The sequence below is a fragment of the Lontra canadensis genome, unplaced genomic scaffold (assembly GCF_010015895.1).
Source record: "Lontra canadensis isolate GAN:19392208 unplaced genomic scaffold, GSC_riverotter_1.0 scaffold23, whole genome shotgun sequence".
NCBI classification, from domain to species: Eukaryota; Metazoa; Chordata; class Mammalia; order Carnivora; family Mustelidae; genus Lontra; species Lontra canadensis.
Window position 1 is genome coordinate 10,640,049 of NW_022631017.1, and position 15,836 is coordinate 10,655,884.

General features: G+C 43.4%; 1 protein-coding gene across 1 annotated transcript in view; it reads right to left on the reverse strand.

Annotated features, from left to right (window-relative positions):
- ZFAND3 (zinc finger AN1-type containing 3) overlaps positions 1 to 6,834 on the reverse strand; it is a 340,568-nt gene extending 333,734 nt beyond the window's left edge. Inside the window, exon 1 of the mRNA XM_032862310.1 lies at positions 6,667 to 6,834. Within this exon, the coding sequence (XP_032718201.1) occupies positions 6,667 to 6,737 (71 nt within the window). The 5' untranslated portion in view covers positions 6,738 to 6,834. The remainder of the gene's footprint in view (positions 1 to 6,666) is intronic.
- Between the last annotated feature and the right edge of the window lie 9,002 nt (positions 6,835 to 15,836).

Consider the following 15,836-nt stretch of genomic DNA (forward strand, 5'->3'; position numbering starts at 1 on the left):
CTGAGCAGAGAGCCCGACGACGCGGGACTCGATCCCAGGACCCTGAGATCATGACCCGAGCCGAAGGCAGCAGCTTAACCCACTGAGCCACCCAGGTGCCCCTTAGATTCTGGTTTTTAAAACAAAGTTGCTTAAACTCTCTTCTGCAGTTAACACATACAGTAAATTTATTTTCTATGTCCGAAAATACCTCATTCGGCAACCTAATCTGGTGATATAGGGCCCTAGTCCAGAGCAGCATCAGCCTGTTTCTCAAAGCCCCTAGCAGAACTGAGTAACAACTGTGTCATCCATCCAAATGGAATGAAGTCGCTCTTTTACAAACTCTTCTAATACAAGTTCCACACACCCAACAAGCCTGAATCTGGACAATTTTTCAAGTGGCTTATTAAAATTATACAAGTGTTGGGTTGTGACCAGTCACTTCCTACATGGCTTTGTTGAGATTTCTTCAAAAAGAAAAAAAAGAATTTTTAACCCCAATCTTTATGATTATAGGATTCTGAAACTTTTTTTAAGATTTTATTTATTTACTTGACAGAGAGAGATCACAAGTAGAGAGAGAGAGAGGGAAGCAGGCTCCCTGCTGAGCAGAGAGCCCGATGTGGGACTCGATCCCAGAACCCTGGGATCATGACCTGAGTCGAAGGCAGCGGCTTAACCCACTGAGCCACCCAGGCGCCCCCCTGAAACTTTTTTTAAAAGATTTTATTTATTTATTTGACAGAGATCACAAGTAGGCAGAGAGACAGGCAGAGAGAGAGGGCAAAGCAGGCTCCCTACGGAGCAGAGAACCAGATGTGGGGCACGATCCCAGGACCCTGAGATCATGTCCTGAGCCGAAGGCTGAGGCTTTAACCCACTGAGCCACCCAGGCGCCCCGAATTCTGAAATTCTGTATCAGTTTGCAAATACACAACCTCTTTATGATCTAATAAAAATCCAAATTATTAGTTCTCACAGTCTTAGTACTCTGTTATCAGTAAATAATATTTAACATGCTGGGTTCTTTTTTAAGGACTTTATTCATTTCAAAAGATTCTTAGCCTGGGGCACCTAGGTGTTGCAGTCAATTAAGCAAGTGTCCTACCCTTGGTTTCAGCTCCAGTCTGGGATGTCAGAGTCAGGAGACTCAGCCCTGTGTCAGACTCCACTCTGAGCACATCTACTTCTCCCTCTCCCTCTACCCCTCCCATTCATGCTCCTGCTCCAGCTCTTGTGCATGTACTCACCCCAGCGCGCATGTGCTCATTCTAGCACGCTCTCTCTTCCTAAATTAAATATATCTTTAAAAAAAAAAAAAATTCTTAATCCTCTGATTTTTCCACCTAGAAAAAGGTTAGTCTATGAGAACTATTGTTAACTTTGATACCATTAAGGATTAAAAAGAGATTTTTTAGCCAAAACTTTTCAGTATGACTTAAAAGTACTGAGTTCTCTTTTTTAGGCAGGACGACAGTATATGGGAGGAAAGGATAATACTAAAAGATCTCTATGTCCTATGAGTTAACAGGATCTAACTCTAAAAAGCTGTTGCCTCAAAACTGTAAACAGAGGCCATGTTTTCTTTAAAATTAAAAAAAAAATTCTCTGTGTTCCATCACATCAAAGAGACAAATTTTATGTTTTCTAAATACCCAAATGTAATCAGGAAAACAGGGCAAGTAGATAAACCTACCAACCCTGAATACTTCATTACATCATGTTACATCTTCAGGTGTGTACAATACTCAAGGATACAAAGTAAAACTGCACAAATGAGCTGTTTTCTTTTTAAGAGAATGTTTAAGGGGACTTTATAATGAAGGGATAATTAGTGACATCACTGAAATAAACATTCTACTGATTAACTAGTAATTCATGCTGTGTTCACTTGAACTTGAAAGCCCAGGTTAAGCTGGCTGAAGTGTGGCAACATGTTCTAATTGGGAGGCTGAGACTGAAGAATCCAGGTCCACACACTGTTCTGAGCTAAACACTAGCCAGATGACTCACAGAGTGACAGAAACAGAATTCTACATCAACTCCCAAGGCATGGGCTCAGAGGAATAAAAATGAAGGGGGGAAAAAAAAACAGAGATTCTATATAAGCTAACTAGTTAAATAATTGTTGTTGTTTTTTTTTTTTAATTTTATTTATTTGACAGACAGAAATCACAAGCAGGCAGAGAGGCAGGCAGAGAGAGTAGGAAGCAGGCTCCCCACTGAGCAGAGAGCCCAACATGGGGCTCGATTCCAGGACCCCAAGATCATGACCGGAGCCAAAAGCAGAGGCCTTAATCCACTGAGCCACCCAGGCGCCCTAAGCTAACTAGTTAATACCTTGTGATTCCCAAAAGTAAAATGGAATAAAACAAATCATCTTATATTTTCAATCAACTTTCTCCTGGTAACCTCTCCAGGAATGGAATACAATCTGTGAGATGACTCTTGATCTCTGCATAACCCCATTTTATTTAAAATACATTATCTAGCAGATCTGGTGAATAAAACACTGCAACAGATAAATTCCATATTTAAATACTCCATTATTCCCTAAATATAAGACTGAACATTTATGTATACTGTACTTCAAAATTATTTATGAAAGACATAGTACTCTCCAAATTTTCCATATTACATTACAATAGATTGTCTCCAATTGTAAAAGCAAAATATCAACTGGATTTTTATACTTAATAGGTAAAAATTAGGGGGGAAAAAAAGTCCATCCTTCCCTGTCCTTATTATCCTTTTTTATTACCCTGCAATATATTTAGTATATTAGTGTCTTAGTCTTCTTCCTCTTTTTAGAATATTGTCTGCTCTTTCAACAACTTTTGAAAATACCTATGAATTTACATGTGTCAGTACATTTTAAATGTCTAAACAATTTAAAATGTAGCTTCCACTAATAACACTTATATCTGTATAGTTTCACAGTGCTTTTGTGTATGAGTACATTCCAAGTAAAAAAATATATATATTTCACTTCAGAGTTAACTAAATACAAACTAACATGTTTTTCACATGACTACAAAATGCCTAAAAATGAGCCAAGAATATACTCACATTTCACTAAAAGTTTTAAGTACATATCTCAGAGAAAAAACTATGATCATTAACTCTAAAAGCACTGTATATACCATGCAAACACCTTCCAACTTTTATAAAGAGGTAAATCTTCAATGATTTCCAAGACAGCTTGGAAATCTCTCCCAGTGGAGAGATGGTCTCTATAAAATACTAACTTAATTACCAGGGCGCCTGGGTGGCTCAGTGGGTTAAGCCTCTGCCTTCAGCTCAGGTCATGGTCTCAGGAGGGTCGTGGGATAGAGGCCCGCATCTGGTTCTCTGCTCAGCAGGGAGCCTGCTTTCCCCTCTCTCTCTCTCTCTCTCTGCCTACTTATGATCTGTCAAATTAATAAAAATCTTTAAAAAAAATAACTTAATTACCTGCACACAATTACACAATATAAACCAAGAGGAGGAAAAGTAGAAACTTTACTTGTTCAAGCACTCAACACGCTTGCCTGTCATTCCACTTTCTAATTGCATTCCCACAAGACCTCACAGCTCTCCTATCTAACCAAGCCCTACTGAATGGTGCCCCAACTGAACAGTTAAGTCCAGCCACCTAATTCACTACAGAAAAGAGCAATCCTAAGAACTTCCTGTAGTCTACTGGCACCAGAACATTCTGAGAGGCTCCTCTGCAAAGGACTGGGTGTAGGCCATGGCTAGCGGACTTCATAAACCTATGGCTTCCACAGAATGCAATGCTGACTGAACTTTGCAGATAACACACTCACCTTCATTTTCATCAAAGGAAAAGGCAAAAGATACCTCCTGAATGGCTTTCACAGCTACCTACTTCTCTCCATTCTCCCTAGCTACCACACACAATCATCCCTACTCTGGGTTACTCCTCCTGACAAGACTTCTGAACCTCTGGCAACATCCCAAGAACAAAAATACATCACATTCATACACACAATCATACCCACACACCCAGGCCACTCTCAACATCATCCAATCTTTCACATTAAAGAAAATCACTTCACTCAAGGTTCTTCCACAGTTCCTTAATGAACTCAAGATAAAAGTCCAAAGACCTAGGCATTATCTATAGAGTCCTGTATCACCAATTAGTCTCACCATCTCTAGTGGATCCCCCCCTCACAGTCTACCAATCAACCCCAATGAACTTTTGGTTCCTCAAATGTGGAGTGCTCCCCCTCACATCCAGGCCTTCTCCCATGCTATTCCCTGCACCTGAAATAAACGCCTCTATCTCCATGCTCTTACCCTTCCCTACAGGCCTAGGCGGTGTCACTCCCTTCAGGCTACCTTCCATTATCCCCACCTCAAGAAGGCTAAGTACCCCTCCCATTGCACCCTATACCAATCCTAACATACTTTATTCTATCCCTTTACTTCAGTATGCCCTCTTCCCCCAGAGGATGGAGCCAGTGCCCCCTTGTCCACCATTATATCAGAGACACTCAATTATCTGCTGAATGTAATCAAGTTTAATGAACATAGTATGAATGCGACCCATACAATAAGGGACACATGTTTGTTCAAAGCCAGTTGTAATGAAACTAGGCACCAATATCACTACACTTTGGTATCAAATGCAAACTACACACCTACCTACAAACTCCTTCAGAAAGGTTTAAAGCATTCATTACACATTAAAAAAGAACGCTTTTCAACATAAAAATATTAGTTTTGTGCTCACAACTGCTGTTAGGCAAACTGCAGTTCATAAAAAGGGCCAAACTAAAAGTATCAAAAAAGCAGGCTTGACTGCTTATAGGTCAGATATAGTATCAGTTTAACCATTCCTCCCTGCAACTATCAAACTTTCTTGGCATTATTCAGAACTCTGCTGGCTAAAAGTAAAAGGATATTCCATTTCCTTAGTTTCTACATCTTGCTTTGAGTCTTTCAATAAGGGTTCCACTCATGATAATGGTCCCAAGGACATAAACATGTTGCCAGGAAACAAGCCTCTGATACATCCTGGGCATTAGTTGCCATTGGCAGCTACTTTCTTTGAGCCAATGTCTTAGGAGTTACAATCAGAGGCTTGTGACACCAGATTTTTCCAAGGCAGCAGATTGATGTCATAAACGTGATGGTAGTAAGCACTCTCAAGAGCTCCCCAGCTCCACCCTAAACTCCCTGTAAGCAAGGGGCAAGTTATCCACCCTCTTAAGCCTCAACTTCCGCATCTATAAAGAGATAATGGCTCTACATCCTAAAATTTCTGGGAATTAGATGGCCTATGAAAGCCCTTAGCAGACAACCCAATTATTAGGAAGACTATAAAACCTAAAATATTTTCACATCTTCAGAACTTTTGGTAATATCATAACTTATCTTTGACTAGCATCTTTCCACCAGGAATTTTTTAAGAAAAGGCAAAGATGAGAAAATGAGAATCTCTTTGTTGCAAACTTTGAATCTGACAAATTCCACAGAAAACTACATTAAGATCCACTTTCTAATCTTTCTCTGCACTCCCCAAAATCAGACGTAATCTGTACCTCAACCATTCCTAACATCTGGGAGGTAGAAAAAATAAAATACTTAAATACACCTTCCCAAGACGTTCTCACCAGAAATACAAACATTTCCTTACTGCCTCTATACACCTTGAAATATACTAGGTCCTAGGAAAATTTTAAAAAAGAAGAAAAAAGGGCTCAATCACAAAAACCCTTCAGTCTCCAGTTTCCTTACAATACAATTAGAATCATAAGGTAGGACGGAGGCACCTGTTAGGTAAGAGGGGTGGTAGGTAATTCACCAAACTCGAAGCGTTACAAGGAGAATTTAAAATCTAACTATATGTGGAAAAGTTGATTTCCCACCTCATATTTTTTCACTCTAACACAGGATGGCCAAATAATAAAGCAGGCTGGCCAATGTGAATATTTTTATCATTAAAAAAAAGGAGGGGGGAGAGAAAGGAATTTGAACCAATTGAGCAAACTGGCTCTCACGTTCCCAAGCCAGGCTGACTTGAGTTTTACCTTTTTTTTAGTCAAGAAAATTTTACAGATCTTCTGAAACGCGTTTTAAATAAAGGTGAGACCTCCACAGTCTTTTAACTTTGCCCCAGCCTGGATTTCGGACTGGATTTTTAAAAATGGGTGACGTGTGAACAGCTTCCTAAAAGCAAATAGGGCACTGGGATATAATTTAGGAAGTGATGATGCAAGTCTCTGGGGGACGCGGGGGGGGGTGAAAAAGTCAGAGGAAATACCCTTCTGGTGCCTGGGCACCAACTCATACCAAGCCGGGGAGAGGGCTGGCCTCCACAGGCCAAGGGAAAGGGGCACCCCAGCTCCACCCGGAGGTGCCAACACCGCCCCCTCATCCCTCCCTGCTGCCCTGCCCCCCTCACCCGTAGCCAGGTTGGTCCCCGTTGGCCCAAACCTCAGGCAGGAGAGTCCCAGAGGGTGGCAGTGCACCCTGGGCAGGGCCTTCTCTGACCACCTCCAGCTCCCCACCCAGCGCCCCTCCCCGAGACGCGGCCCCTGCCCGCTCCCAGTAGGCCCGGCTAGGGCCCAGCCCCCAGGGTTCCGGCCTCCCGCGGCCCCGAGGCCTGTCCAGACGGACCCCGCGCCCGCGCCCCGGGCCCCCGCCCCCACCCCGATCCGGCCGGACACTTACCCCCAGAAGCCGCAGGGACAGCGAGGCGGCAGGCTGGGCGCTTTGCTGCGCTCGCTCCCGGCGTCTCCCATGGTGCTCGGCGGCGGCGGAGCTCCGCGGCGGCTGCGGTGGCGGCGGCTGGGCCTGGGCCCCGCTCGAAGGAGGCGGCGGCGGCGACGACGGCGGCGTCGGGGGGCTCGGGGCGGGGGGAGGGGGAGGGAGCGGGAGCGCGGGCGGGCGCGAGTCCGGGGCTCCGAGCCGGGATTCCAGGCCGGTCAGCTGGAGGCGGGCCGCACCACTCAGCCTGCAGAGACGGGGGGGCCGGGGGAGGCGCGGAGAGGAGAGGGAGGGGAGCTGAGGAGGAGGGGCGTACGGGTGAACCGAGGACCGCGGGGAGGAAGGAAGACCCGGCGCCCTCGGCAGCTCCCACCGCCGCTCGCAGCCAGAGCGATGTCCCGTGCGGCGGCGCTGGGACGGACCTGAGGCCCCCGCCGGCTCTGGCGTAGCAGCGGCCGCTATGAAGCCTCGGGCCCCGCTCGCTCCGTCACTCTCCCCTCCCCCGGAGGCTGCGCTGACCGGACAATGGCCGCTCCGCCCCCTCCCCTCCTCAGACACCCCTTCTAAGGAGTCACAATGGTCTCGCCCGGGGGAGCCGCCGCCAAAGCCCAGCAGCTGATCAGCTGGGATCCGGGCGTGCCACTTTGTTCAGCGCCTCAAAGGAAGAGTACTGAGCTGTGGGCAGAGGCGAGAGCGTTGGGTTATCACTCAGCGACAGGCCTCTGAGGCTCTCGTATTCTTGGAACTTTTGAAATCTGAGGCAAACTTACCTCCCTCCGTCTGAAGAAGGGGAGCAGGATTCTGAGTACTCTGGGGCGCGTTACCTCCCCCCAAATACGAATGGTACGCCCCAAGCGGGAGGGGGAGGAACAGAATAGTTGTTTAGGGTAAGTCGGGCCAGTCCCAGAGCGGCGGAAGAGTGCTGCGCATGCGCCTGGAGACCCCGTAACCGGGTACTGGGAGGGGCTAGGAGGGAGTGCTTCCAAACCCGGAAGTGGGTCTCGCTTTACCCGGGGCTCCGGGCGGGGGGGTGGGCGGAGGTTCTTCATCTGCGGAGAGGTTCTGGAACCGGCTGCTGCGGGTTCTGGGCGATGCCCGAGATCATTTCTCCACTAACTGCCAATCCCCGAGAACTATCTTTTCTCAATCCCCCCACACCCGATCCAGCCTTCAAGTTCCACCCGGAGAACAGCTCTCCCCTTGGCAGAAACGAACTTATGGGAAATGTCCCTCTCCACCCCCGCACCAGGAAGGGAGGGAGGGTAGCGTCTCAGTCAAGTTCCGCGCCCCTCCTCCCTCATAGGTGTCCCCCGCCTCAGACGCAAGTGCACTCCCTATTACTCGGCTAGGAAAACCTCTGTTTTTCTAGAGTGGACATGTTTGGTTTTTGAAAGGGAGCTATGGCCGAATCAGTGATGAAAATTGATGTAACCAAAGAAGTTTGAGCCACTAAATAAGCCTTTAACACTCCATGTTTTTTTATCTTGAGCTCATTCTGAGTTCCAGCCAATCATGAGCGGAGTGCGATTGTTGGTGACAAATGTCACAGCGGAGGAAACTTGCACCATAGCTTCTGAAGAGGTGACCCACAGCTGAGACCCTGTGGGCGAAATTCTAGGTCCCTGCCACTTGTAGGAAGACTTCCTGGCCCTTAGAAAAAGAGGCTGTGTATCCTCAGCTTGGGAATATGAGACCTTCAGAGGGTATTACCTAGATTAATATTATTACCAAATGTTGCTATTTTATTTCTGTATCCACCATTATATTTGTGCTTGATCGGTGGATTTGTTAACATTTATGACACTTCTTTTGGCCTCTAAAGAGCAAAGATCACATTTGCTTAGCATCCTCTTAAAGATGCTGTTGATAAAAACAGTGATTGCAAAAGTCAAGTCATTTACAACTAACGTACTCCCAAATGAGAGTGCTGGTTTTCATACTACTGAGTTTCAACTTTGTGGACTTTCAAAGCCTTCAATAAATATTTCTGTCAAAAGTCCATAGAATGGATGAGACCATACAGCACACCTAGCTTTCACTGGACTCATATTGCCCTTAAATCTTCACTTCAGCGGACATAAAATTGCCATATTCATGAAAGACTTACAGCCTTTGAGTGTAACAGACCAAGATTAAGTGGGACTCTCTATTGGCGTCTTGATGATCTTTTATATGTGGAGGAAACCCTAAAACCAAAAGGAAAATTTAGTATAAACTGTGACTGTTTGTCATCTTACAAACTGCTTGCCTACCTGTCTGTTTCCCAGTTATTCATTTTTAACAAGCATTTACCAAGTACCCAGTATGTGCACAAAATTTTCTAAGACCTTGTCCCTCCTATTCCCCTCTGCCCCACTGCTCTCTTGCCTAGGACGCTCCTACTACCCGTTCAGGCATATGGTATATCTTCAGTGCCTTCCATACTCTGACAAGGCAGAATTGGTCCCTCCTTCCTTCCTTCCTTTGCCCACATAATCTCCATTATAGGACCAAGAAATATACATGCTTGTCTTTTGTCACAAAACCTAGCTCCAAAAGGTTTGGCTCTTAGAAAGAGCTGCTGAATACCCTTGACCCAGCGGGAATATAAGACTCTTCAGAGGGTAGTACCTAGATTAATTTTATTACCGAATGCTGTTTTATTTCCATATATGCCACTATATTTGTTCATTATCTGTGTGCCTGTGGGATCCACCAGTCTCTGTGAGACTGAAGCTAACTCAATCCATGTTTGCTGCATGGAAGAGCTCATCTGATAAGAAGCCACTCTGAGACAAGCCTCTTTCATCTGCAAGAAACAGAAACCACTGAAATTTCACGCCAAAATTAATGAATTAATTAATAATTTATGGAAGAAAATAATCTTAAAGAACTCAAGGACACAGCAAAAAAATCTCATGAAAGACTGGAAGGAGGGGTCTATAAGACTAACAGAAACCAAGTAGCTAGTCCCTCATTATCTCTTTCTCTCTGGTCACATGTTCTTCCATCTTACTCTGCAGACCTGCTTTCACTGCTTCTCTGGGAACACAGTGGAACATGACTGTCCACACTTGCCTTGCCTCACTTCAAGAACCAGCAGAATTTAATCAGCTATCTATGAATCCCAGTTTTCAGGGGAAAGAACCTGCCTGGTCAAATTTATGTCAGGTTGCCTATTCTCCATAAAGTTGCTTTGAGCCTGTCAATGTTCTTTGTTTTGTAATACATACAGGACTGCCAGAGGCCCATCCTTGTAGCCTGTGGCTCTCAAAGAAGGTCAGGAATGTTCTTGGCAAAGATTCCAAAAGGTATCTACCAGAGACCAATGAAGGAATCAATTGCAACCTAAAAATCAAAAAGCATAAAGAACAGTGGAGATGTTCAAGAATTTTCCAACAAACTAATTCCTACTTAAACTATTTCACACCTAAAATTAAATGGCATTCCCTCAAAACAGCTTTCACTAATACTCAGGCCCGATTAAAATGATGTTGCCCCGTTTTATCTTCCTTTGTAGAACCTATCACGGTTTATAATTAAATACTTATTTGTGTGTTTTCTCTCCAAAGATCACATCTGTTTTGCTCACCACAAACAATGACCGCATATAATGTCCAGGACACATTTGGTAGACAATAAATATTTGTTGAATGAAAACAATTTCCCATATATGAATTGGCACGCTATTGAGAGTATCCTGGGGAATAGTCTATCACACTCACCTTCCCTAGAAGACACTGAAACTCACTGTGAGACTTTTCACTGAGCTGTATGAAATGAGACCCAGTGTTCATCTGCTTTCTCTTAGGATGTTCCTAGCCAAACTTTTCACTCTTCGTTCCCAAGGTTTCTATCAGAAGAGCCCTTGAACCAGGTCCTATAACATGCCCACTTAGTTGGCTGAAAGCTCAGAGAGGACATAAAATTTCAGGACATCATCAAATTAGGGGACCAAAGTGTGGGGGTAATTGGCAGAAGTGCTTTTGTCATAATTGTTTTGACGATTTCCTAGTGTAGATTATGTTCCAGATGAACCTGTGATGTGACTCTTGGGGGTAGTTTGCAATCACCGTTGGCCTAAAAGGAGCCATCTATGTGCTCAGTAGGGTCTAATAAAGGATAATATTAATGCTTCGGCAGCCAGAGCTCTTGAAGTAGCAACTAAATTATTAGGTTGTGTGGGAAATAGCCAGGTGTGACTCAAGGGCAAGAGCTCACAAGGGCTGCTTTCTTGGTACTACTGAGTCCAAAGACCCTATCCCTGCAAGAGATGGCCAAAATGGAAACACCTGTAGAGACCTGAGAGGGAGCGGATGGTCTTCCAACTCAGGTTCTAATTCTTAACCCACAGCTCTAACTCCCAGTTCAAACCCTTCCACCATTATAATTCATTCTACCCTGGTATTAGTCCTAATGCCCAATCCAAAATCTAGCCCCCATCTTCATTCTAATCCTAACATTATCTGTAAAATTTAATCCTAGATTTCAGACCTAATCCCAACCCTAATTCTGTGAGTTTAACAAAGGCTCCTTGCCTTGCCACTGAGTTCTTTTCCGCACTTCCTCTTTCTTATTTATGTTCCTTGTCCCAGACCCACTCCTGGAAGCACAGACTCCTATAACGCTCTGGATCCTAGGGAGAATGGGGGGCCAGTTTTAATAATCCTAAAAAAGAAAAGGGCCTTGGGCTGCTAGGAAAGAGCAAATGGGGCATCTCTCACCTGCGTAGGAGGCAGCGACCTTCCCCAGTCGCAACATGTACTGTTTGCCTAATTCAGGAAGGGCTCAGCCTCTGAAAGTCCAGAAAAGATGCAGTCCAAGTCACCTGTGTAGGCTTAGGAATGTGTGATATAGCTGGCCAAGAGCAGAAAGTCTGAGACCTTTCTGCAAAATGATAGGGTTTGATTAGATGAGTGTCTTTCAAACCACGTTCTCAGAGAGCAAGAATTCTGGTTTCTGCTCTCCTCCCACGGTTGAGTTTGGTTTTTCAAAGGGGGAAAAAAACTTTTTTTTTTTTTTTAAGTCACTGAACTAGACTGTCCCTAAGCTTCCTTCTGGCCCTTGAGTTTTCTGATGTGCAGTTGATTTTTTTTAGTCACTTACGGTCCACTTGGCATGGATAAACTCTCAGAGCCAAGGGAAAAGAAGAGCAACCAAGCATACCATCTCCAGCCCTTCTCAGGAAACTAAAAATAAATTAAATAAAATGAAGAGTGCAGTGGAGAAGAGAGGGGCGGGGAGGAGAGAATGCTGCCATTTCACGTTTCGTGTTCCCATGTTCATGAAGCAATTGCTGATTTCCCTGCTGCTCACACCCATCTTGGTGTGAAATTTGATTTTACTGACTTTTAAATTTCTTTTCAAGAATGGAAATACTGTTTTTCCCAGAAATACTTGACCTTTGTGGGAGAAAAAATTTCAAATAATGAGAAAGTGAAAGTCCTCCCTAATACCACTCCCTAGAGAGACTCTTTGTTAACAGTTTGTTGTATAGCCTTCCAGGCTTTTCGTTTATATGCTGTTAGATAAATGGGGTCATGGAACACAGAGTATACTCTGATTATTTTTAAGTGAGAAATATGTCATGAACATCTTCCACATCCATGCATGTAGCTTTGTAATATTGTCCATAGCTAAATTATTAGGGTTCTCTGGAGATATATAGGATATATACATATTCTGTTGGGCTCAGTTGGTTAAGTGTCTGACTCTTGATCTCCGCTCAGGTCTTAATCTCAGGGTTGTGAGTTCAAGCCCTGAACTGGGCTCCATACTGGGTATGGAGCTTACATTACAAAAAAAAAAAAAAGATACAAACAGGATTGCTGGATGGGAGAGGGTGGAGAGAGAGGGTAACTCGGTAATGGACATTAAGGACATTAGATGTAAAGAGCACTGGGTATTGTATAAGACTGATGAATCACAGACCTATACTTCTGAAACCAATAATATATGTTAATTTTTTAAAGATTTTATTTATTTTTTTTAAGATTTTATTTATTTATTTGATAGACAGAGATCACAAGTAGGCAGAGAGGCAGGCAGAGAGAGAGAGGAGGAAACAGGCTCCCTGCTGAGCAGAGAGCCTGATGTGGGGCTTGATCCCAGGACCCCCGGATCATGACCCAAGCTGAAGGCAGTCGCTCAACCAACTGAGCCACCCAGGTGCCCCTAATATATGTTAGTTTTTTTTAATAAATAAATTAATTAATTTTTTAAAAGATATATATGAAACTAGGGGTGCCTGGTTTCATATTTCATATCTTATATATAAATATTTATATATTATATATTTATATTTATTATATCTATTATTTATTATATAATTTATATATTACATAAATATTTATATTATATATAAAGATATTTATATGTGTATAAAAATATATATTTTATAAAGTACAGTTGACACAGGTTTGAACTATGTGGGTCCATTTATATGAAGACTTTTTTTAATACAGTACTGTACTGTAAATGTTTTTTCTCTTTCTGATTTTCTTAACAGCATTTTTTTTCTCTAGCTTACTTCTTTTAAAGATTTATTTCTTTGTCAGAGAGAGAGAGCAAATAAGCAGGGGCAGCAGCAGGCAGAGGGAGAAGCAGTCTCCCTGCTGAGCAAGGAGCCTATGCAAACTCCATCCCAGGACCCTGGGATCATGACCTGAGCCGAAGGCAGACGCTTAACTGACTGAAACACCCAGGTGTCCCTCTAGCTTACTTTATTGTAAGAATACAGCATATAATACATATAACACACAAAATATGTGTTAATCAACTGTTTATGTTATCGGTAAATCAATGGTAAGCTATGAGTAGTTAAGTTTCGGGGGAGTCAAAAGTTATATGTAAATTTTTTACTCTGTAGGGAGGGGTCAGCATTCATAAATGCCCCTGCATTGTTCAAGGGTCAACTGCATAAACATATATTGAGGTTTATTTTCATTTATTTATATTATTCTTATATATATATATATACACACACACACATGTATATACACACATACACACACACATACATATATATATGAGAGTTATTTTAAGGAATCCAGTGTAGAGGCCCAAGATCCAGTGTAGAGGCCGGAGAAGCAGGAGAGTCAATGGTAGTAGTTCCAGTCTGAGTCTGAAGATAAGAGAAGACTGATGTTCAGCTAAAAACCATCAGGCAGAGAGCAAATTCTTTCTTCCTCAGCCTTTTGATCTACTCTGGCCTTTAACAAGTTGGATGGAGCCAGCCCACAGTGGGGAGGGAAATCTGCTTTACTTAGTCCACTGATTCAAATGTTAATTTCATCCAGAAAAAACGCTCAGAAACACCTAGATGTTTAACCACATAGCTGGGCACTCCATGGCCCAATCAAGTTGACACAGAATATTAACCCATCACACTAAGATCATGGGGTCCGAAGTCAAGATGCCTGTGTTTGAATCTGGCTGCTACCACCTACCTGCTCTGAGACTGCAGGGAAGTTACTAAGCCTGCCTATGCCTCAGTTTTCTCACCTGTTACCGGAGGCATCTGTAGCAGTCTATGCTTTTCATCTGCCCAGTTTCTCTTTGGTGGTTCTACTTCTCCTGCTCCCAGGCCTTCTCAGAGATGTACACATAATAGGTTTAGTCAGGGAGCCCTATCCTTCTGGCCATAGGAATTCTGATTGGCTTTGGGAGAGCCAGAGCCCTCCGGGTGAATTGACTCTCCAGCTTTGCCTTCTGAGATCAAATGTCCTTAGGAATATGTAAGCCCAAAACTACTGAGGGACTCACCATGTGGCCATATGGAGCCAAGCTGAGAATCAAGCCAACACAGGTGAAAGAAAGAAGAGAGATGGGAAAGAAAGACTAAGTCATCAGGACTTTATTTGAGTCCTTGAGTCCAAGACTGAAGCCAGAACAACTGTCTGGGCTTTTCAATTATGTGGACCAATAAATCCCAACCCCCCTTTTTTTTTTTTTGGCTTAAGCTAATTTGGGTTATGTTTCAGTATGGTTCAGCGAGAAAAGTCCAGACTTTGCGTAATAATGTCTACCTCTGTCACAAGTTTACTGTGAAGGTTAAATTATATAATCCATGAAGAAAATCTTAACATACTATATAGCATATAGTGCAAGCTCAATTAAACATTCACTGTTACTATCACTCATTTATTTTAATGGCTGGTGACCACTGTATGGATAAACCTTTTACTGTATCTCCTTTTGATTCATTTACCCTATCATTCATTCATTTATTCATTCAGCAGATACTTTTTGAGCACATACTATGTTAGGCACTATTTTACACATTAAGGATATAGTGGTGAATGAGACATAAGGTTCCCTACTCTAGTGGTGCTTATCCTCTAGTGGTGGAGGCAAGCAATTAAAGTTTTTCTGAGGGGTACCTGGCTGGCTCAGTCCTCGGGGTCTCTAACTCTTGGTTTCAGCTCTGGTCATGATCTCAGGGTCATGAGATTGAGATCCACGTGAAGTCTGCTAGTCCCCCTCCCTCTGCTCCTCCCCTTGCTTGCGCTCTCTCTCTCAAATAATTTTTTTTTTTTTTTTAAAGATTTTATTTATTTATTTGACAGAGAGAGATCACAAGCAGGCAGAGAGGCAGGCAGAGAGAGAGGAGGAAGCAGGCTCCCTGCCGAGCAGAGAGCCCGATGCGGGGCTCGATCCCAGGACTCTGAGATCATGACCTGAGCCGAAGGCAGCGGCTTAACCCACTGAGCCACCCAGGCGCCCCTCTCTCAAATAATTTTTTAAAGGTTCTTCTGACTGTCTTAAAGGACAGTAAGGGCCAGCTTTCCACATTTCTTAATAAAATTTTTAAAGATTATTTATTTATTTATTTGAGAGAAAGAGGGCTCGAAGGGGTTTAGGGAAGGGCAGAAGGAGAGGAAGAAGCAGACTCTTTGCTGAGCAGGGAGCCCAAATGTGGGGGGGTGGAAGGGGTACGGTGCTGATCCCAGGACCCTGAGATCATTGAAATCATGACCTGAGCCAAGGGCAGATGTTTAACTGACTGAGCCACCCAGGAGCCCCCCACATTTATAAAAAATTTTACAGTCAGCATTTGCTTGTTTGTCCTTTTAGGGTCTCAAATTATTTTTTTATTTATTTTTATTTTTTATTTATGTATTTTTTAAGATTTTATTTATTTGACAGACAGAGAT